The sequence below is a fragment of the Dromiciops gliroides genome, chromosome 4, assembly GCF_019393635.1.
Source record: "Dromiciops gliroides isolate mDroGli1 chromosome 4, mDroGli1.pri, whole genome shotgun sequence".
Classification (NCBI taxonomy): Eukaryota; Metazoa; Chordata; class Mammalia; order Microbiotheria; family Microbiotheriidae; genus Dromiciops; species Dromiciops gliroides.
Genome location: NC_057864.1, coordinates 350,024,207 through 350,047,741, shown reverse-complemented (window position 1 = coordinate 350,047,741; position 23,535 = coordinate 350,024,207). Strand labels below are relative to the sequence as shown.

The 23,535-nt window shown below is 39.8% G+C and overlaps 1 protein-coding gene and 1 pseudogene across 1 annotated transcript in view; one reads left to right on the top strand and one right to left on the bottom strand.

The window, feature by feature from the left end:
• NUS1 (NUS1 dehydrodolichyl diphosphate synthase subunit) overlaps window positions 1–17,021 on the bottom strand; it is a 37,951-nt gene extending 20,930 nt beyond the window's left edge. The window contains exon 1 of the mRNA XM_044001965.1: window positions 16,437–17,021. Coding sequence (XP_043857900.1) covers window positions 16,437–16,881 — 445 coding nt within the window. The 5' untranslated portion in view covers window positions 16,882–17,021. The remainder of the gene's footprint in view (window positions 1–16,436) is intronic.
• Window positions 17,022–18,343: 1,322 nt separating this feature from the next.
• LOC122754016 lies at window positions 18,344–22,123 on the top strand (annotated as a pseudogene).
• The last annotated feature ends 1,412 nt before the right edge of the window (window positions 22,124–23,535 follow it).

Sequence of the window (23,535 nt, the reverse complement as noted above, 5' to 3'; positions counted from 1 at the left end):
CCTCTTAGAAAACTGCAGAATGGCTGAACAAATTACACTATATGAATATAATGGGATATCACTGCACCCTAAGAAATGCCAAGAGATAATTTCTGAGAATCCTGGATGCTATGAACTCATATGGGAAGAAGTGAGAAGAACCGCGAGAACAATTTTAACAAGGACATGGTAAAGCAAAACAACTTTGAAAGACTTAAGTCTGATCAATGAAATGATTTCCAAAGGACCTATGATGAAGCATGCTCCCTACCCTCCTGACTCAAGGTGCAGAAAGAAACACGCATTTTTTGATGTGGTCATTGTTTGGATTTATTTTGTTAGAATATACTTATCTATTACAAGCTCTTGATTTTTAATTGGGGTGGGAATGTTAGGAATAATTAAAAAAAAGGTCATTATAACTTTTTTTAATTGTAGAGAACAGAAGGTTTATACAGTAAGGGAGGACAGTTTTGAAAGTGTAGAACTTGTCTTTTTTTTTTAAATGTAGATTCAGTTTCAAATAGAACTCTCTTTTTATGTTCTGCTGTATATGGAAATGCTTTTGTGCATACGCATTTATGTGTATGTGTAAGTTCAAAATTAAAAAAACAAATTAAAGAAAAAAAAAAACTCCCAGATCTTGTTCCATTGGCATAACCCTCAAGAACCAAGGTTATTTCCACTTTATTAAAAGGCTCTGGTATTAGGCCTAGAGCCAAAAAAACCTAGTACCACATATTTGTTGATGCTTAATGTGTAATTTAAGATTCTAAATGTGAATTCTAATCTGTTCCCCCAGTTTTGGGGGAAACTGACTAAAATCACTAATAAAACGAGTTTAGGTTTTTAAGGGTTTATTGAAAAATAGAAAGAAAAAGATTGAGAATAAAATTCCAACAGCCTGGCATTCCTATCTTTCCTCATATTTCCTGTGAAGTCCTCTGCCACCACCACCACCATCAAGTCAGGAACCCAAAAAAAGCGAGAGCTCTCCGGGCAGGCTCTCTTTCCTCCTTCCTGTCTCCTCCCAGAAAATAGGAGGCTCCTCAAGTTGATTGGCTGGTAGCCTTGATAGACAGCACCCATGAGCAAACATCATTTCCTGACACCAAGGAAAAGCCACATGGCCTTGCCCTCTGAGGCATTTTCCTCATGGCAGAGTTTTCCCACAGCAAGTCTCCAGTAGGTGGCATCATTCCAATCATTACATTAATAAGTGTTTACATTTTTTTTTTTAAAGCAGTGAAGAGGTAGCAGAAAGAACAATGGCCTAAGAATCAAAAGGCAATTTTTCCAGCACACTATTTTAATCTCTCTGGCTCATCTGTTTTTTCCCTCATTAAATAGATGCCAAGTTTCAACAATAGCTTGTGCCATATTACATTCAGTAGGCATTTCTACCATACTAACATTTATTCTTAGAGACTGAATGACTCAGGAAATGAGGGGGGGAAACCCAACTCATTCTTCACCCAAAACTTTTTTAAAATCAAGTTTTAAATAACAGGATTTTTTTTAATCCAGAGAGACAATAATAATATAGGTATGAGGAAGTAAGTTTTTTTTCAAAACTATAAGTTATACTCACACTGTAAGTTATTATTACAACCAGTAGTATTGACAATATAATCACTATGGTAGAATGATTTGTCTTTTGAATAGCTTCTCTTCACAAAGTTTGGTAAATGTCAGTGTTCTGTTTCTAATATATCAAAATGATTAAGTGATATATGTTTTATGACTCATTTTTTCCACAGATTATTTTTCTATGCAAATAGTCAATCACAATTTTGGCCAAAATTATGAAATATATCAGATATTTACTAAATTCCATTTATTAAAAATGCAGTGAAATGCTACATTTGCAATTTAGAAAGGCAAATTTACCACAACATATATAAGTATTACTGCCTTTATTTTATGGAGAAAGAAACCGAGTTTGAGAGATGGTCCCAAGGACCAGCTGGTAAGTGGCATGGCTAAGATATATCAAAGTATTCTGATTTTTAGTTCAATGCTTTCTACTATAACACTGTAAAAAGAATTATATAAAAAAGGCAGGCATTCTGCTATTTCAACCCTGATTATATATGTAAGACAAGTACTGCTGGTATGCACACTGAGAAAATGCTGTGTTTTTTGCTAGTTTGATTCATTGCTTAAAGTTGTTAAACATCAAGGATACCCACCTCATACTACTCTATTACAATTTTTATTCCATTGTATATAATCTTTGACTGCCTAGTTTTCCCTGTATTGATATGTATTTATTTAGTCCTTTGCAACTATTCTTGTATATTTAACAGTGTAAATTTATTTGGTCTTTTATATCTTTTTAAAAATCTTCAGTGTTTAATACTTTACTACTCTCAAGAATCATAATTTCACTAGAGTAGGTAACTTGTTCCATCAATGCAGATTACAATCTATCATTTAAACAGTTGTGAAAAGCTATCATTATCTGAAAAAATTTATCACCCTGTGGCCAACCTGGTGATTGACCTCTCTAAACAGGCAGGCTAGCCCTACAACAATAGACATGCTGTCTCTCACTGTACTTGTAGCTGAAGCCCTCCTTCCAACTTGAGGAACAGAGAATCACCATCATACACAATGAGGCATCACAAAAGGACTTCTGAATTCCTTGTTGATTAGTGGAGGGGAGGGGGAGTGTAAAATGAGATTTATGCAATTATATGCAATTTCAATATTCATACTTTCTTTGTGATCCTTTTACAAAGTACTGAGAACTAGAGGAAGATGGCCATTTGCCAACCCAAATAAAAGGCTAACAAGGAGCAAGGAATTGAAGTGTTTGAACTGATTCTCTACCATAAGAGGAGGCCTCTCTGGAAATTCACCTCATCATTCCTACCAGCTCCTTCTCTAGCCTTTATTATCTCTAGAAACTCACCATGCTGCATGAAGAAATCAACTTGTAAACTCACACCTCCTCAGATAATCTCCCTTCTACCCTTCACTTTTTAGCATCTTTCAACATGTAGTTTTTCCCTCTATAGATTGTCAGCTTCTTGAGGGCAGAAGTTTCTTCTGACTTTCTTTGTATCTCCAGGCTTGGCATAGTTCGTGGTACATAATAAGTGCTTAGTAAATGTTTATTGACTCTGATAAGTATAATTCAACAACAACAACAAAAAAATTCAGAGTAAATCTCAAATCTGATCAGTATTCTGCAATATTGCTTTTAAAATGTAATCAAGTGTTAAGCTTACATAATTAGTCTAAGTATATATTTAGTCTCTCTTAAAATATATAATTATACATTTTATTGTGCTCTCTTCCCTTCTTCACAAACATGTCTCAAGCATCTAATATTTGTTTGCAGGTACTATGAATGGAAAGGGAAAGAAAAGGACTAACTCGGAGAAGTGAGACCTATGGACACAAATAAGCTAATCAGTCAAAAAAAAAAGAAAAGAATTAAAACTTTCATTGTTTATTGATCAGCTCTACATTCAAAACAGCATTACAGAATGTAAAAAAGCCAAAGTTCTATTTCTAATCAACAAAAAATAACTAAAAGCAAAAAAACATGTTTTTAGGATGTTAAGAAAGGACTCAAAATATTACCCTTACAATTCTCAAGTGGATTGACAAGTATTTGCTCGAATTTTTACAGATGAGGAAACTAAAGTTCAGAGAGGTTTGCCCAAAGTCACAGTAAAAAGTGGTAGAGATGGAACTAGAATCTGAACCAAACTAATGACAAAATTATGTGTTCCCTCTCCAATTCTCTCTCTCTCTCTCTCTCTCTCTCTCACACACACACACACACACACACACACCATGTATCATAAGGTATCAGTCTCTAAGCAAGCAGATCATCACTATAAAAAGTAAATAACTGAGTGAGAACAGAATTAGTATTTGTGGTCACCATTATGTATGGGTTAATTAGAAATCACAAAGAATAAAACTACCTTAATACTTGAAATTAATATTAAATTACCTCATCAATAAAAATACCCTTCAAAGTATGCTTTAAAAAATATACTAATTTTTTTTAAAGCATCAGACTAAATTACCAAATGTGGTAAAATATGAAAGTTTTTAACAGTCGGTTAGGATAACTGAAAGACGCCAGTTTTTCAAGGACCACCCTTTTGGGGAGGAGATGAACAGTCCGCCTGCTGCGCATGTCAGACTGCCTGCCGGGTTTTTGACTTCCGGGGTGGAGAGAACGAGAGGAGCCTTTTTGCCGGCTTGGTGGGACTCCTGGCGGCGCAGCACAGACGGTCTCCCTCTCTCCAAAGGTGGCCTTGTCGGTTTGGTGAGTTTTTATAAGGAATATAGACTAAGCCTAGATTTGAGACGATTTGTACTGTATTTCTATTTTCCTATCCTTCTAATCAACAACACCTTATATACAATAAAGGCTCTATCTAGAAAACCAGAAGCTTCTTCCATTTACTGGTCTGGGAGATAAATTAAGGGAAGGGTTAAGTAGGGGAGATTTATGATCTAATATCCAATTTTAATCTCACACTAATGATTCATCATCATCACTTTATCTATTAAAAAATCCAATTAAAATCCTATTTGGAAAAATATTTTGAGAAAGAAAAGGACAACCTCCTCTGGTTATGAAATAATCACTTAAATTATCAAGATTATAGTCAATAAAGCCACCACTAAAATTACACATAATTAAAAGATCTACAACAAAACAAATTGTATATACCAATAAATAGTTTTATTGGAACACATGCTTCAGGGAGCCCCAGGCTGTCTCAGAGTATAAAATTTCAAGTGGAATTAGCTTGCTAAAGAAAAGAATATGGGAAAAGACTTGGAGAGAGGAAGTATGATATTCTAGACCAAGAGTCAAAAAACAACATTTACATTTTAAGCTGTGTTCTGCCACTTATTAGCTGTGTTTTCAGTACCTTATTGAGACTCGTTTTCTTTGATGCAGATGCCTATCCTCACTACTTGACACAATTGTTATAAGGATCAAATTAAATGATCTGACAAGGATACCTGTAGAATTATTGCCTTTAGGAGGTTAAAATAGATAATGTCCCTTTTAACAGTGAGTCTACAAAATATGTGAAAGTTTTCCGTTGGATTATTACAGTAATACAAGGCAGGCATAAAGTGTGTGTTCTCTCTCTGGCTGTGACTGTGAAATTTACATATATATATACATGCACACATATGTATATATACATATATTTACATGTTTTTCATATATGTGTATACAATAAAAGCACAGCTTTAGAACCTTACTCACTGCCTAGCTCTCTCCTGATCCTACCCCAGTGAAAACTCTCCCTAATGCAAGATAATCACCTAATGTTTTAGGACCATAACAATGCAACTTACACAGTGTAATTTCTTAAGATCCAATCTAGGGGGCAACTAGATGGCGCAATGGATAAAGCACTGGCCCTGGATTCAGGAGGACACAAGTTCAAATCCAGTCTCAGATACTTGGCTCATACTAGCTGTGTGACCCTGGGCAAGTCACTTAACCCTCATTGCCCTGCAAAACAAAACAAAACAAAGACCCAAACTACCTTGAAGGGGATGTGTCACACTGGCACAAACATGGTGAAAAGAGAGCTTCAGGAAATCTCAGTAAAAGAACTCTAAAATGTCATGCTATACACTTTGCAAGCTACCTTTAAACCCCCACCCCCCCCCCTCTCTCTAATTCAGGCCCTTATCCTCTCCTGACTGAACTACTGTGACAGCTTCCTAAGTGATCATTCTCTACACAGATGCCAAAATCATCCCCAAAGCACAGTTCTAATTCACTCCTCATCTTAAAAACATTTAGTGGCTCCCCATTTGCTATAAGATAAAATATAAACTCCTTAGAAGCCAGCCATGTTGGACTCTCTACAATCTAGCAATTTAAAAGAAAAAGCAGAGAAAAGTGGAATACCATTGTCTAGAAAAAATGCTATTGAGAACATGTTCTCTACTAAGTGTGGAAACTATAAAGTCCTTTGGCTTAAACTCTAAAAGCTACATATAAGAAAATATAGGTGTAGATAAGAATAATTTGTATGTGGAATTTCAAAGCAAATTCATTAATATTTAGGAAAATTCAGATCTGTATATAATGTATTATTAATAGCTGATAAATTATGTTTTGTGGTTTGCAGCATGTTTCACATGTACTCTCTCATTTTATCTTTGACATTACTCTGAAGCAATTATTTTGCAGACAGGGAAAAACAATCATGGTGGGGAAGTGCCTTGCCCAAATTCACACATCTTCTAAGGAAATGGCAAAACCAAATCTGATTCCAAATTAAGTGCTCTTTCCACCACACCACGGTTCCATTCTAATCCTGAGAAATAAAAAATAGCCACAACACGAATGTTTAGCTAATAGAGTTAAAGTCTACCAACTTTGAATAAGAACAGTCAATTTGTCTTTCAGTGCCTTTTATAATTTTTCCCCCATCACATAAAATCAGCTGTACAAGGAGTTTATGAAAATTCTGTATTTCAATAATACTGAAAGTATAGAGTAGTGGAGAAAAATCTGGCCTCAAAGGCAGGAAGCCCTTTAGAGTATAAGTCTCTTCTCCTACAAATACTTACTTGGCCTAATGATATAATATATATAAAGTGTTATAATGTTAGCAATAATTATTATTTTCAACCTTGAGTAAGTCAATTAATCTGAGTGCTTCAAGGGACTCTCTGAGACTATAAATTATAGAGCAGGCAACAAAAAGCATTAGTAGAGGGAGTTCCCTGTGCCAATGAAATCAAAGCAGGTGACCTAATATGGCCATGGGTGATATATTACTAAGGTACAAGTTTACTAACTACATAACTTCAGAATTGTAATTTCAAGGTGAAGCTGATTTTGAACCCAATTCAGTTAGCAAGAGAAGACTATGAAAACTTGCCTGGAAAGTAAACAATATAAAACTGCAAGCTAAAAATAAAAAATTCCTATATGTGTACTTCTAAATTATATTTACACAATTTTTATAAATTTGTGTGCATAACACCTAAAATTCTGATGGTGTTTTGCAATTTACAAAATACTCTCAGAGACATGCCAGACATCTCATTTAATTCTCACAGAAACCTAGGGAAACAGGCAGGATAGATACTATTATCCCAATTTACAGAAGAAACTAAAGTTCAGAGAGATTAAATGATTTATCCAAAGTTATAGAGCTATTGACAAAGCCTCAGTTCAAATCTAGGATTCCTGACTTTCTTTCTTTCTTTATTGGGGGGGGGGGGCGGCGGAGAGGGGGAGAAAGCAGGGCAATGAGGGTTAAGTGATTTTCCCAGGGTCACACAGCTAGTGTCTGAGGCTGGATTTGAACTCAGGTCCTCCCTCCTGAATCCAGGACCAGGAAGCCACCTAGCTGCCCCCCCTCCCCCCACCATTCCTGACTTTAAATTCAATGTTCCTTCTCACCACAACAGAGCTTAATCTAATAAATTTATCTGGCAGCATTGGAAACTACAGCACTAAAATGATTTTTGCTTTTTCTTTTCATTGCACAACTCACACACCTAAGACAAATTCTTTCTTCTAGAAATAACTATGTTAATTAGTTAATACTACAGCTAAATTGAGATTACACTCAATAAGGAAAATGGAGCATTAGGAAGGATGAATGATATTATGAATTCAACCCAAATAAACAAGGTTTACTTATATCCAGCTTATAGCACCCAAAAAACTCAGCTACCATGGCAGCTAGGTAGTGATGACTAGGTTTCAACAATGAGTATCCCTTAGAGTTGACTTTATCTTTAGGGACACAAAAACAAGCATGAGTTTACTAAGGTTTTAGCATCAAAGAGTCATGTAAGCCTTACAGTCATGCCTAGGCAGTTTCTAAAAGATCCCTGCTAATTATTCATGAATCTGGAATGATAGACATATAGCAAACCTGTCCACTTATCACTTCTGTGTCTATCAACATTCTGACAATTCTTACAAATAAACAATACTCCAACTTCTACAGAAGTAAAAAATTACCCCCTACACAAGAAACGATAGAACACATTAAAGGTGAACGAAAACAAAATAGCAAGTATCTTGTGTCTACATTTACCTCAAGTAAATAGATTCTGAATACATCAGGAGAGACAAAGTAGATCAAACTATCTGTATATGTTGCAAGTTCCTTCAAGTCCCGTGAATTCGTTTTTAATTTGTATCCCTACTGTAAAGGAGGATTTCTCAGAGTAGCAGGAATTTAGTTTCACAGGATTAAATTAGAGGGTGACTCTACTAGACAAATCGTCTATTACAGTCCAACTAGCCTATCTGCTGTCCCTTGAACATAGCATGTGCCTTTCTGCCTACATGTCCTTGCTCAAGCCCACCCCTCTACCTAAACATTCTCTCTCTACCTCTCTTTCCAACTTGCTTACTTACACACATCCTTGTTTACACATCCTTCAAGGCTTAGCTCAGGTCTCACCTTCTGGAAGATGTTATTCTTGGCCACCTCAACCCACAGTGATCTTTCTGTCTTCTAAACTTCTACTGCAGTTAATATCTATACAATTCATGTCCAAATATCTTTTAACAATACTTGTGTTGTCTCCCCATATATAAGTTCCTTAGGGCAAAAACCATGTTTTAATGTATTAATATACTAAATCTATCTTCTTCACGTTTTCAATCACTAGGTGCCCTCATCAGTACCCTCCCCAGACATTTAAATATCATCTCTAAGCAAATGACTACTAAATTTAGTCTTTTCTAGGCTCTAGGTCTGCATCTCCAGCTGCCTACTGGATAATCCAAATTGGACATTCTGTAGACAATTTCAAACTCAATACACATATCCTGAATCTTTCCCCTAAAACTCATTCCTCTTCCAAATCCACTCCTTTAAGGGCGTTGCCAAATCGTATTGTTTCTACCTCCACATCACTACAGCATCCATCCCTTACTCTATGCATATGGCTACTGTTCTAGTTCAGACCCTCATCTCCTCCAAGTTAACCTCTGAACTGATCTCCTTAAATCCTAGCTCTCTCTCCACTCCAATGCACCCATCAGCCAAAGTGATTTTCCTTAAGGGCTGACTCATGTCTGACTAAGGTCTGACTAATGTCACTGCCCTGCTCAATTTCCAACGGCTCCCTTTTACCTCTAAGATATAAGCTCTTCTATTTGGCTCTTTAAAGCCTTTCACAACCTGGCTTCAACCTACATTTCCAACCTAATTATTTATCACTCCCCTTCTCACACCAAACTGACCTCCCTGTTTCTCACACATATCACTTTCAAACTCTGGGAAAGTACAACCACTTCATCTCCACGTAGAATCCTCTTAGAATCAACACTCAGCTCAAGAACCACTCTAGCTATATGAAGCCTTTCCTGACTCTCCTCCAGCTGCTAGTACCCTCCCATTACCATAAATTTACCTTGCATTTATTTTGTATATATTTATGCATATTAAGTCTCCCCCAATAGATGCAAGCTTCTTAAGGTAGGAAATATTTCATTTTTTCACTGTCCCCCCCCCCCAGGCACCTGGAGCACAGTAGGTACTTAATAAATGCTTGACCAATTGATTAGTATCCCCAGCAAAAAGCTAGAGATGATGAGTATTCTCATTTTCAAAATTTTAAGTTATCAATATAAAACTAGATAGAAATAGATTTCTAAATGAAATGAGTGTGTACAAGTTACTTGGGTAAAGCTCTTGATTTACTCAGGCTTTTATTCCAAAATCTACTAATGATTCACTGTTCAATGTTCTATCACTCAGAATAGTTACAAAGTAAAAATAAAAAGTTTACTTCTTTTTATTAGAGAAAGCTCAGATTTTGTTCCAGTAAGGTTAGGCAAAAAGTATTCTAACACTATTATTTGAAAATGTTTCATAAAATCTCCTTATTTTCTTTATAAATGGTCTTATTTGTTCCATGCCATTCTCTATCTTTTTTAAAGTAAAGCAATGAAGACAGGACACTTTAGGATCACATGAGTAATTCAATAACGATGGGAAGTTGTCTGAACAAGGAAGTGTGTCAGTCAGCTGTCTGCATCTGAATCTGTGCCAAGCAAGGAAATCATATATACAACTGTGGATTTCAACTACTCTACTAGAGAAGGTACCTTTTTAAAAGAACATTAACTGGACATAAGTAATTCCAGTTACTTTTTTTTAGGCACTTACCTAAGAATAATATTCTTCCAAGAAGTTGGTTAAATTTCTCTGTCCCCAAAAGTAATGCTGTCTTTACTGCCTTGGATTCATTTAATTAGTTCCATAAAATAGCCAATCACTAAGAATGTTTAACTTCATCCTGTTTGTTGTTGTTACTGTTTGTGCTAAAGAAAAGGAATTACTCTAATACACCATAAAATGTAAGTTATGAGATAACCAGAATACAAAGCTAAGGAAAACCCATCCTCAATCACACCTATGCCCCACTCTAAAAAACAAAAATCCACCTACTCCTGTTAATCTGGCAGCCAAATTGGTCAAAGGTAGAAAGAATCAAGAATAATAGAATAATATATAATAGCTTCTTTACATGGAAGTTTCACTGACACCTCAAAGTTAATACATCCAAAAGCAAACTCCCCTGAAACCTGCTTCCTCCTTTTGACTTTCCTATTTTTACCAAAGAAGAAGAGAAATGAAATAAGCACTTAGATAGTGCCTACTATGTGCCAGGCACTGTGCTAAACACTTTACAATTATTAGCTCATGTGATCTTCACAACAACCTTGGGAGGTAGGTGCTATTGAGGAAACTGAGGCAAACAAAGGTTAAGTGACTTGCCCAGGGTAACATAGGACTCCAAGCCCAGTGCTCTCCACTGTGCCACAGAGCTGTCAAAAGTGCCAACCACTAAGTTACATCCATGTTTGAAACTCTTTTGATTCTTCCCCTTCTCCTTCCTTTCCCATACACAATCAACTGTCCTTATATTTGTCCTCTCTTCTCTGTTAATCACTACCACTGACATAAACTACTGTAAAAAGCTAATTGGTCTCACTTTCCCACTTCTTTAAACTTAGCCTGGGTAATTTCCATATACATATGTTAGTGTGTTTGTCACACAATTCCTCTCAAAACCTTTCAATAGCTCCCTTTTGCATTGTAATAAAGTTCAAACTCCTTAAACCAGATATCTTAGACACACTACATTTTCATAACTGTTCATTCAACAAAGTTCCTACTATGTCTAAAGTATCGTGCTAATCCTAGAGGAAAAGATAGAATGCTTAGGTATTACAAGGTCCTAGTCTTCAAAGAGCAGGTGAGGGGATAAGATAAATATCCCATATTACAGAAACTCATTAGTTAAAAAAACATGTGCTTGGAGCTATGTTCCCCCCTTGGCCCCAATACCAGTATCCTCCTTCCTCCACCCAGATTCCATGTTCTTCTGCCCTGCAATTACTCATAATTTTGCCTTTGTGGTCTCTCACACTCAAAAAACAACAGCAGCAGTTAACATTTATAGAATACTTACTGTATGCCAGCCACTATGCTAGGTATTTTACAATCATTATCTCTTTTGTTTCTCACAACAACCCTGGAAGGCATTTTACAGATGAAGAAACTGCAGCAAAGAGAGTGACTCACCCAGAATCAAAAAGTATCTGAGGTCACATTTGAACTCTGGTCTTCTTGACTCCATGCCCAGTATTCTATCTACTCCTGTGCAACTCAGCTGCCACCTTTTAACATCATCATTTTATATCACTTTAAGGTTTACTAAGTGCTTTAACTATGTTACCTCATTTACCCTTCATAATAATCCTGTATGGTTATTATTATTCTCATTTACAAATAAGGAAACTAAGGCTGAGAGAAATTCAGTGACTTGCCCAAGGACACAAGGCTAGTGTCTGAGGTCTTAATCTAAATTCAGGCCTTCCTGCCTCCAAGTCCAATGCTCCATCCGCTGTTCTTCACCTCTCAGATTCCACATAATACTTGGTTTGCACCTCTCCAATGAATGAATGAATGAAACATTTATTAAGTGCTTACTATGTTTAAAGCACAGGATAGGAAAGGATAGAAAAGTAAAAAAGAGCAATACAAAGCAGAATGGGCTGCCATGGGAGGCAGTGAGTTCTTCTCTTTAGGTATTCACAGAGAGGCTACAGGGGGCAGCTAGGTGGCACAGTGGATAGAGCACTGGCCCTGGAGTCAGGAAGACCTGAGTTCAAATCCAGCCTCAGACACTTAACAATTACTAGCTGTATGACCCTGGGCAAGTCACTTAACCCCCAATTGCCTCACCAAAAAAAAAAAAAAAAAAGAATAAATACAGAGAGGCTACATGAGAGTTTGTATGTGGTATTTCTGGTCAGGAACTAGACGGAGTCCGAGTTTCTTTTCCACCTGAGATTCTGTGATCCTTTTGACTCCAAATCCAGCACTTCTTAAAACAAAATCCCACTGGGGAAAGCTAGGTGGCACAGTGGATAAAGCACTGGCCCTGGATTCAGAAGGACCTGAGTTCAAACCCGGCCTCAGACATTTGACACTTACTAGCTTTGTGACCCTGGGCAAGTCACTTAACCCTCATTGCCCTGCCCCCCCCCCCAAAAAAAATCCCACCAAACTTTATATAACAGTATCTGTTATATAATAATTATTACATGACAAATCTAGAACATTTAATGAAACAAAGCTCTGCTCAAAAAGGTCCCATTCCAATAGAGGGAGACAAACATTTTTCAGCTGCTGAGCAGAAGGGCTAATGGTCTCAAGCTGAAGCCACAGAACATAGAGTATCACTTTCTTTAGTGTCATTTCCACTAAATTCCTTTCTCACTGGGCTGCATTACTCTGGGATGTCTCCACCATGCCCCAGGAAGTTCATAACGGGATAACCTCATCATCCTGTAAGATCTCATCAGACTTGGCGCTCCACCTCATCTACCCTAGACCTCTCTCATCTGAGGGAAAGGCCATGAACTTCAACCCTCCATGCAAGCAAGGAGCTCAGCTCAGACATTTACTCATCTCATCTGGCTCCACTACTTGGAGGCTTCTTTGACCAACTTTTCCATCACACCTCTGCATTAAATATCTTCTTCTCCTCCCCTTTTCAGCTTCCAATTGTGTTTCTGTCTCCTTCCACTGGAGTTTAAGGATTGTAAGCTTGACGACAGGAACTGTCTTTTTAATTTTTGATATCCTCAGCATTTAGCACAGTGCTTGGCACATGGCAGATGCTTAATCAATGTTTACTGACTGTTAATAATGTTTACTGATTATTAATAAAACTATATCCAGTTCTGACTTTGAACTATTTAACAGTGGCAAGGACTTCGGAGATAAGAAAATTTTCCCCTTGGGTTTTTAGTAGCTATATCTGCTAAGAAAGCAGGAGATTGTGAGATCCCAGCCTGAGGCAGTTCATAGGATTATAAACGTAGAGCTGGAAGGAACATCAAGAGATCATCTAGTTCAGCCCTCTCACTTTACAGATAAGGAAACAGGCCCAGAGAGAAGAAGGTACTTGCCCAAGGTCATATGGGTAGTGGTAGTATTAGTAGTTCGACAAACCCAGGTCTGTGGCTCCAGAGCCAAAGTTCTTTCCATTGTATTATGTTGCCTTTATTTCAGGGTTGCATCCCACAAAGGTTGCTTCTCTGAGCAATGGTTTAAGGACCAGACTGGAAACAAAGGTAGTAATGGGGAGATGAGGGGAAAGAGGAGAGTGGGGGAAGAGTGGAATGATGCTGTACCCAAGGCTCTTGGGAATGAGTTGCTACAATTCTGTAATTGCTATTGGTATTGGAGGACATCAGGGATGAAGCATTCTCTTCTCCACAAGGGTAGCAGAAGACACAGCAGAGGCTGGGTGAGAACTATGGCTGGTAGCCAGGTAAGACACAGATATTCCTAAGGCTCCTGAGCACAGGATTTTGACTGTCATCATCAGGGTCTGCCGGTTCAGGAAGTGGCAGTTGGTTGACAAGTGGTGGTGGTAGTGGCAGGAATGGCAGACCCTCTTCTTCACCGTGGGTTACTCTCCAGGATCGTGGCACTGGGGGTACACTAGAGGCAGCACCAGGGGCCATGAGTGAGCATGATGCTGTTCCCAAGATATCTATTGTGTATCTTTTTAAACTGTAGTTATTTGTATTTTATCCCCCAATAGATGGTGAGCTGCATGACTTCAGCCAGTGCGTATCACACTGCTCTTCATATAGTTGTCTAATAAACATTTTTTGTTTTTTGTTTTTTTTTAGTGAGGCAATTGGGGTTAAGCGACTTGCCCAGGGTCACACAGCTAGTAAGTGTTAAGTGTCTGAGGCCGGATTTGAACTCAGGTCCTCCTGAATCCAGGGCCGGTGCTCTATCCACTGCGCCACTTAGCTGCCCCATTTTTTTTGTTTTTTGTTTTTTTTTTTCCTAATAAACATTTAATGAAATTGAATTTTACTTCTGATTTACTAGTCACTCTAACCGTTCCATTCATACTGCAACATACTAATATACACGTCTACTCTCCCATTTATACAAATCAACGACTGCTTTGTTCCACTAATCTTACTCTCTTCTATCAGTTTTTGGTGTGCAGATCTTTTCCTTTTCTGTTAAGCTTTATATCAAATCAATCCTAATGCCCAAAATGAATGTATTCCTCTTCTGCCCTTAACCAGTACTCTCTTGGAAAAAGCACTGGCCTCAGGGAAAGGAAGACTTGGGTGAAGGAATAGAACCTTCAATTGATACTAGCGGCTCTGTGACTCTGGACAAGCTGAGTAACCTCTCAGTATTCTAGGAAACTATAAGTGTAACGGAGATAAGATGCCAACCTGCACAGATAGAGGGAGTATGTTTATCTGGGTGTTCTTTTTATCAAGAAATCAGAGGGGCAGCTAAGTGGCGAAGTGGATAGAGCACAGGCCCTGGATTCAGGAGGACCTGAGTTCAAATTTGACCTCAGACCTTTGACACTTAGTAGCTGTGTGACCCTGGGCAAGTCCAAGTCACTTAACCCCAATTGCCTCACACAAACACAAAATCAGAAATCTAGTCCCTATCCCTATGCTTCTCATCCTTAAAATTTACACTGAAGCCAACAGTCACCAGTCTTGGTTTAATTTTTCTAAAAATTATCTTTCACTGTCACTCTTCCCACCCCCCAAAGATGTCTACAGCTCCCTACTAAGATTTCAAGCTCCTCAATTAATCAACTATTCACGTACTTCTGTTACATAGGCCCAACTTTATATAACAGCATAATAATAATAATAAATAACAACTAGCTACCATTTATGTGCTGCTTTTAAGGTTTGCAAAGCACTTTGTAAATGTTATTTCATTTTATGTTCAAAATAACCCTGGGATATAGGTGCTATTATTATCTCCATTTTACAGATCAGGAAACAGGCAGACAGAGGTTAAGTGATTTGCCCACACTCACAGATAGGTTTCTAAAGCTAAATTTGAACGAAAGTCTTCCTGACTTCAGGTCTAGCACTCTATCAGCCATGCCACCTAGCAGCCTAGTCCCACTACTTCTCTAAAAGAACCTTTCATTCAAACTCATCTATTTACCGTTTCCTGGGGTGTTCAGAAATTAGGCTCTGAGAACTCACTAACCCTCTTCCAGTCAATCCAAACCCTGCCCAATTCGAAAGTACTTCTTTCAGGAAGCCAAACCACAGGGTTTTCTCCCTCAGCTCAAATCTTAGGACTATCGGGTATGTCATGAATTAACAGTGAGTTAGCTCTTAAAATATGCTGTCTTATACTGTCAGTCAGCTTTTCATGTGCCTAAGTCTTGTATCTAAAGAATTTATACTTCTTGTATTTCCCCCAGCCTTTTAGAACAGGACCTTGTATCCAAGTAAGCTTTCAATCTTGTTTTGTTGCTCTTTCTTCTCTTTCCTCTCTCTGACAGGGCCCAGTGAGGTTTAGGGGGCTGTGCCCTTCGCGTCCTGAGATAAGACTGCTAAGTTTCTACTTTCGCTCTCAGTTCTCTTACTTTGCAGACGGTGCACAGCATTTCACAACGGGAAGACACCCTAACACGGTGTGTCCGTCTGTAGTAGAAACGGGGCTGAATCATCAGTCAGGAGACGAGTTAGGATCTAGGCTCTACCCTTTACGAGCAGTGTGACCACGGACTGACAGTCACTTCCCCCTTCCCAGCCTCAGATTTCTCATCAGTAGAACAAGACTTTATCATACGCTATCTACTACGCATGATCATTAGGAAGAAGTCACTCAGTCAACCCTACAGAGCTACGGATATGCGAAGGGTTCACCTACAAGTAAAGGTGAGGTAGACTCCAGTCCAGGCTGGGCCGCCCGGAAAGACCCCGGGCAGGAGAATGACTGTCCCTCGTCCATGCCCACTCCTAAGCCCGAAACTGTATGGCTGCTGCTCCTCAGGGAGATGGAGGAGAGAGTGCCAGAGCCCCAGACCACGGGCTGCCTCCCCCCTTCCCTAGCCCCGCACCCACCCCACCTCCACGGGCCGGGCCTCACCTTGGTGGTCATAGACGCTGATATACGAGATGCCCACCGCCATGCACCACACCACGAGGCTTGCAATGTCCGAGAAGCTGGGCTCCTCCTCCTCTGTGACCACCAAGCCCATGTGCACCGGCAACTTCTCCAGGGACTTGCCGTCCGAGCGCCAGCGGAGCCGGGGGTGGGTGGCGGCAGAGGCCCCGCCGGGTGGCCCGCGGCCGTGGGGATGGTGGTGGTTGTAATGATGGTAGTGGTGGTGGTGGTGGTTCCTGCCCGCCGCCGGGGGCTTGCGGAGGGTAAAGCCGAGCGGCGCTAGGACCACGGAGGAGGCGACGCGGCACCACCGCCGCCAGATCCAGTTCCAGGTGCCGAAGCGGACGCGGAGCCAGGACGCGAGCGTGCGGTGGAGGCAGAGCAGCGCGTGCAGCACGCGCCACACCAGCTCGTACAGCCCGGTCATGCTCGCGAAACTCGGGGCCAGTCAGCCGCCGCTGCCCTGGGCCCTCCTCCTCTCCCGCTCTCGCCGCTCCCGCTGCGGCCGCCACACCTGCGGCGCGAGTGTTACTTATCTTCACCGGCCGCAGGCGCGAGCCATCTCCGGATGCCCCCCCTCCCCCCCCCTTGCCCAAGCCCCTAGCTACTGCCAACACCTCACCTCGCCCCCGCCGCCATCTTCCCCCTCCACCTCCTCCCGCTTGTCACCCCGCCTTTGCCGATACATGGAAGGCGCTGATTGGTCCGGGTCGAGCTCTGACGCGACTTCTGGGTCGGAGGGCGGAGGATGTGGCGAGAGCCCGAGGCGGCGAGAGGGCAGGCGTGCACATGCCGGTAAGCACTGCCGGAGCTGGAGGAGAGAGCAGCGCCCCCAGGACTTGTGGAGGACAAGGAGCATGCAGATTCTTTTTTTTTTTTTTTTAATCAGGTCTGAGGAGGAAGAGCCTAGGAAATGTGCCCTGCATCCCTGGCGCCCGTCTTAAATGTACCGGGTAGAACAAGCCCACTTACATTTTGTTCTGTTGTGGAACTCAGGAACTACTTATTCCCTCGAGCCGGCCCCACCCTGCCCTTCCAAAAATATCTGGAGAAGATGGGCCAAGGGATGTAGTTAGATGCCTGTCTGAATGTTGAATGGCTGCCACCCTTAGCGTCACTTGGTGATAGGATTTTGTGTGACCCTGGTTATTTCACTTTAACCCCTGAGTCTAGGTTTTCTTATCTGTACAATGGGCATGATGATGTGTCACAAGATCAGAAGGTCGTTGGGAATTATTGGACGAGATGATGCATGTAGATCATTTCACGAAGCCTGACGTACTAAATTGAAGCAGAGTGGGAAAGGGAAAGTAGATGTTACCTAGTCCAACCCTCTTTTACAGAGGAGGTAAATGAAACCTAGAGAATTCCCCATCCCAGAAAACACACAGAATTCAGACTAAAGGGCAAGGATTCTGACTCCAAATCTAGTGATCTTTCCATTGTTACTTTTGAAACTTTCACCTCCTTAGCACAGTGATCAAACCAGAATTTCAGAGTAATTAGTTGTATTGTTTATTTTCAGTTGTTCAGTCGTGTAGCATTCTTCCTGACCCCATGGACCATAGCTTCAAATCCATTGGTGAGTTGGGTGTCTACCCCAAGGATGTGAAGATTTCCCCCAGTGGAATGGGCAGATGAGAATAATTTGTTCCAGTAGCTGTAAAAGCCCCTGAAGTCAGATGTCAAAGATGCCAAGGTGATCCATTGCATCCCCAGCCATCAGCCATTGCTGGTCATCCTGACTTTTGCCTTGCCACTGAACTTCATTAGATTTGAAAAAGAAAGTGAAGTTCTGCCTCACTTAAATCAAATTCATGTGCAAGTCAAGAAATCACTCTGTTATGTCATTGGTCCTCTTTGAAAATGTAGGTTGGGATGGAGAGGAGAAAGATTGTTGTTCAGTCATGTCCAATTCTTCATGACATCTTTGAGTTTTCTTGGCAAAGATGCTTGTATGGTTTACTATTTCCTTCTCCAGCTTATTTTATAGATGAGGAAATAAGCAAAGAGGATTAGGTGATGTGCCAAGGTCACACAGCTTAGTAAGTGTCTGAGGCCTGATTTGAACTCCAGCAGCACATTATCCATTTCACCACCACCCTGCAAGGAGGCACATAGGTACCTTTAAAATATAATCTGAATCTCATTTTACTAACAAAGCCCCTGAGATCCAGAGAGACTAAGTGATTTGCCTAGGATTAGATAAGTACTAGTTTGAAATCTTGCTGCAGAACCACAGCCCAGAGAGAATTTCTCACTTCAAAAAAACAAACAAACAAACTCACTGGTCTAAGAGCTTCAGTTTTTTCACACGTAAATACATATGTTAAAGTAGATGACCCCTAAATTCCTTTCCAGCTTTAAATCTAGGATGTCGTGATTCAGAGTGGAGATTTTCAGTTAGTTCTGGGTATAGAGCCAGAGCTAGATTAAACTGAGATTGATCAATTAGGGATTAGTGACAATTATATCAAATTGTACTTAAGACTTCGTTTCTTTAAATGTTCTAAATCTATCATGTGTAAAAATACTGTGCTTTAAATTTTGATGGGGTTTTGTTCTTTAAAAAAAAAAAGTGCTACATTTGGAGTCAAAAAGATCACAGAATCTCAGGTGGGAAGGAATTTCAGACTCCATCTAGTTCCTGACCAGAAATAACTTTGTACAAGATCTCAAATGGGTGTTTGTCATGTAGCTTCTCCTGGAAGTCCTAAAGAGAACCCACTGCTTCTCATGGCAGCCCATTCTACTTTTGTATTTCTCTATTTAACAGAAAGTTTTTTGTTACAAGGAGCCAAAATCCACCTCCTTTCCATTTTTACACATTGTCCCTAAATGTGCCTTGTACTATCAAAGAAAACAAGTCTCCCACATGACAGATCTTCAAATATTGGGAAGCAGTTCTTACATGCCACCCTACCCAGGACACCATGTTTTCTTTTCTCTAAGCTAGGTATCCTCAGTTCCTCTGAAGTCATGATCTACATGAACTTCACTGTGTTAGTCTCCTTCCTCTGCATTCCACCAAGCTTATTAATGTCCTTTCCCCTCTTTGGTCCTTTCACCACCAAAATGAAGACCATTCGAAGCAATCAGACTGTCTACATCCCAGAAAATGTTGACATTTCTCTTAAGGGTCATATAGTTATTGTGAAGGGGCCCAGCAGAATCCTCCATAGGGATTTCAACCATATCAATGTTGAGCTCAGTCTTCTTGGAAAGAAGAAAAAAAGGCTCTGGGTGGACAAATGGTGGGGAAATTGAAAAGAACTTGCAACTGTTTGAACTATCTGTAGTCATGTACAAAACATGATCAAAAGTGTTACTCTGGGTTTTCATTACAAGATGAGGTCTGTGTATGCTCACTTTCCCATCAATGTTGTTATTCAAGAGAATGGCTCACTTGTCAAAATCAGAAATTTCTTGGGTGAAAAATATATCCGAAGAGTGCACATGAGACCATGTGTGGCTTGTGCTGTTTCTCAAGCCCAAAAAGATGAGTTAATTCTTGAAGGAAATTATATTGAACTTGTATCAAACTCAGCTGCTCTGATCCAATAGGCCACCACAGTAAAAAACAAGGATCAGAAAATTTTTGGATGATATCTATGTTTCTGAGAAAGGCACAGTGCAACAAGCTGATGAATAAGTTGGAAAAGATGCCAAATGCAGTGTCCTGAGGAGTCAACACTTATTCAGATGTCAAAATAAAAATACTTTTTGTCAAAAAATAATAATAATAACGTCCTTTCCCAAAATATGGCACTCAGAACTGAACACATGCTCTAGGTGGTCTGACCACTGTCCGGCAAAACAGTCACTTCCCTCATTTTACATTGTCAACATGAAATTTTAATGAAAACAATACAACAAGATTGAGGTCCTTAATCAGGGCAGAAGAGTCGCATCTTGTGGTACTGCACAGCAAGCATTGGAATATCTAAAGAATAGAGTTGGGAACAGGTTTTTTTATATAGGGTACTAAGAGAGAGTGAAGACACTGCCTTTGGGAGAGTTAAGTATCTCATAGTTTCACAACTGCTAGGTAGACTGATTCAGGATTAAGTCCCTAGAAGATGACTGAGAAACAACAGTAAAGGTCTCAAAAAGTTTTGAGTGAGTCCTAGCAGTAGTACAGAAGAAAAATCTTGGTGGTGAGAAAGCTCTTCAAATATATGAAAAGAAGGCTAATGATTTAAATTTTAATCCCACTATTTAACACAGTACCTTACACGTGCTTGATTTTTAATTATTGCAAGGTGTTACGGCACAATTGATACAGAAAATATTCAGCCAGGTACTCGAGGTGGAGAGAGAGGGAGTTTATTATGGGCAGACTCAAGGGGAGGATTTCATCCCTCTAACAATGAGCAACGAGTCTTGTAGCCCACCTGATTATATACAAAAAGAGTAGGTGTTGTATAGTGGCAAGTTTATCAAACGATGATGAAGTCAGTTATTCACGGAACAAAGGATGCATAGTGGTGCCTAGTGGTTATGGGAGGCTTGGTGTTGCAGCTGGGATACCGTTAAGGGAGGGTTATGGGAGGGTTAAGGGAAGCTTGGCATTATAGCGGGGGTACCTCAAGGCCAGAGCCTGAGACAGACGAGGTCAGAAAGCAGAGATTTTGCTTTATCCACTGTGTCACCTAGCTGCCCCTAGTAAACTTTGCTTTTAACTGCCACACCATTAGTGTGTGGGATACTTCAATAGTATGACTTTAGATTAAGAAACTGCTTATCAGAGCTTTTGAGAAAAACTGTCAAACACAGCAAGAAGGCTAGCTAAGAGGAATACATTTCCCTGGCCTATTAGGAAAGTCTCCAGGTTTCAGATTTTTAACATTTTTTCTTGCTATTTACCACAAGAGGCCAAATGATTTTGCCCAGGGTCACACGTTCATTATGCAGAGGGAATATTCAGGAGAGGGTTCTTGAACCCAGGTGTTCTTGACTTTAAGATCACTTCTCTATGCCACCTGTCCAGACTTTAAGCCCAGCAGGCTTTCAACCTTGGCAAAATCAGTTCTGATTTCCAGGTTTTGATCTTACCTAGAGGCCATCCTGCTCAGTCTTTCTTAGACCAAGACTTCAAATTATCATACAGAAGGCGATTAATCAGCAAGGAGGGATCTCATTTTCTCAGCAACCCTATTTTGAAGTTTTACTAGATTAGGTAAAGTCTTTCAGCAGCAAAGCAACAAGTCAAGGAATGTGCTGAGGGCAAGATGTGTGGGCCTACCCTTCCTCTCAGCTCTTAAAATAAGAAGCCTACTAAAAACCAGTTCGACCTAGCATTGGTACCACAGGGCACTTTTAAGTTGGCATGATGGCCATAAACTAAACCTCCATTAGAGCATTTGGGTTCTTTAGCTTTAAAGGCTTTGCTATGAAGTTTAAGATGTGACTTTAATATAGCTAAATAAATGTAAGTGGATCTTACTTTCACAATTATAAGCTGATTTATAAATGTCCTCATAGTTCCATTTCTGAATCTTGCAGCTCTTAGGAATAAGCATTATGAAACCTGATGCTGAAAGCTTATGCAAACTTATAACTGTGCCCAGATAATACTAAGAAATACAGGCTCTAAAAAGCCAGGTCAAACTTGATATATTCTTTGAGCAATTTCTGCGGCATTAAGAGAAAGAACTACTTGGAGCTAGTCCCTGGTTTCTTGTATTACGACTATTATATATATATATATATATATATATGTGTGTGTAGGTAGATGTAGACATTCATATGTATATGACTGATGGTTTAAAGTTAACAAAGTACTTAAAATGAAATTTGTTATTTGATCCTCACCACATTTCTATGAAGTAAGTAATATAAATGTTATAATCCTCATTTACCAAATAATGAAACTAAGACCCCAAAGATTAAATGATTTGGCAGAGGTTACAAACTAGTTGTCTTTATTTCTGTCCAGACCACAGTGTCTGACACCTTAGTATTTAATAAATGTTTGTCAACTGGCTGACTAGTTGAATGGAAGGGTCAGGATTTGAACCTTTACATTCTAACTCAAAGTTCAGCGTTCCTTCCTGCTACATCAGGAAGTCTTTCTTTATTAATAATACTTTATATTTGTTCAGCATTTTACAGATTACAAAGAGCTTTCACATATATTATTGTCTCTATACATCAGCCCTGTGAGGTTGGAAGGCAGATATTGTCTCCATTTTATGAGAGAGGATTAGGAAGACTAGTCTGGTCAAGTAGCAGATAGGTTGACAAGGATTAAGAATAAAAAGAAAGACTATCAGATTTGGCAATTAAGAGATCATTGGTAATTTGGGAAAAGGCAGTTTCACTTCAGTGATGAGGTACAAAACCAGATTGCCAAGGGATTGAGTGTGAGAGAGGAGAGAGAGTAGAGGCAGTGATTACATATAACTCTTTCAAGGAGTTTGACTAAGAGAGATTTGGGCCATTAACATGAGAGGATGTGAGTGTCTAATTAATGGGGAACACTTGGGTCTCTGACTCATCTTCTTCCCATGGGGGGAAATTCTGTTTCCCTCCCATAGAGCCTGTGTTCTGAGGTCTGAGGTCTCAGATCTGTTTCACTCCACAAATGAATGTGTGCCAAACTCTGTCAGTTTAAATTGTTCCTATAACAAGTAGCATACACAGTAAGATAGTTGACTGGGTTAAGAGATACAGTCTGTAAGGTGGTAAAATTCTAGCTATACTGTCTAAAATTAGATAATGAGTGGTCGCCAATAAATTATAAGCTTTAGCAAGAATTTAGACTTTTTTTTTTTTAGTGAGGCAGTTGGGGTTAAGTGACTTGCCCAGGGTCACACAGCTAGTAAGTGTTAAGTGTCTGAGGCTGGATTTGAACTCAGATATTCCTGACTCCAGGGCCGGTGCTCTATCCACTGCGCCACCTAGCTGCCCCAAGAGTTTAGACTTTTAAGCATTTCTTAAGGAGAATAAGAATTTGGTAAAGAGAGAGAGAGAAAGGCCTAGATTCATCTGTCTATCTCGGGGAGCTACAGTTCTCCTGCTCCACTCTCCATGAGAGACCTAGCGAAAGAGAGCAAGAGATCCAGCCTCGCCCCTTCTT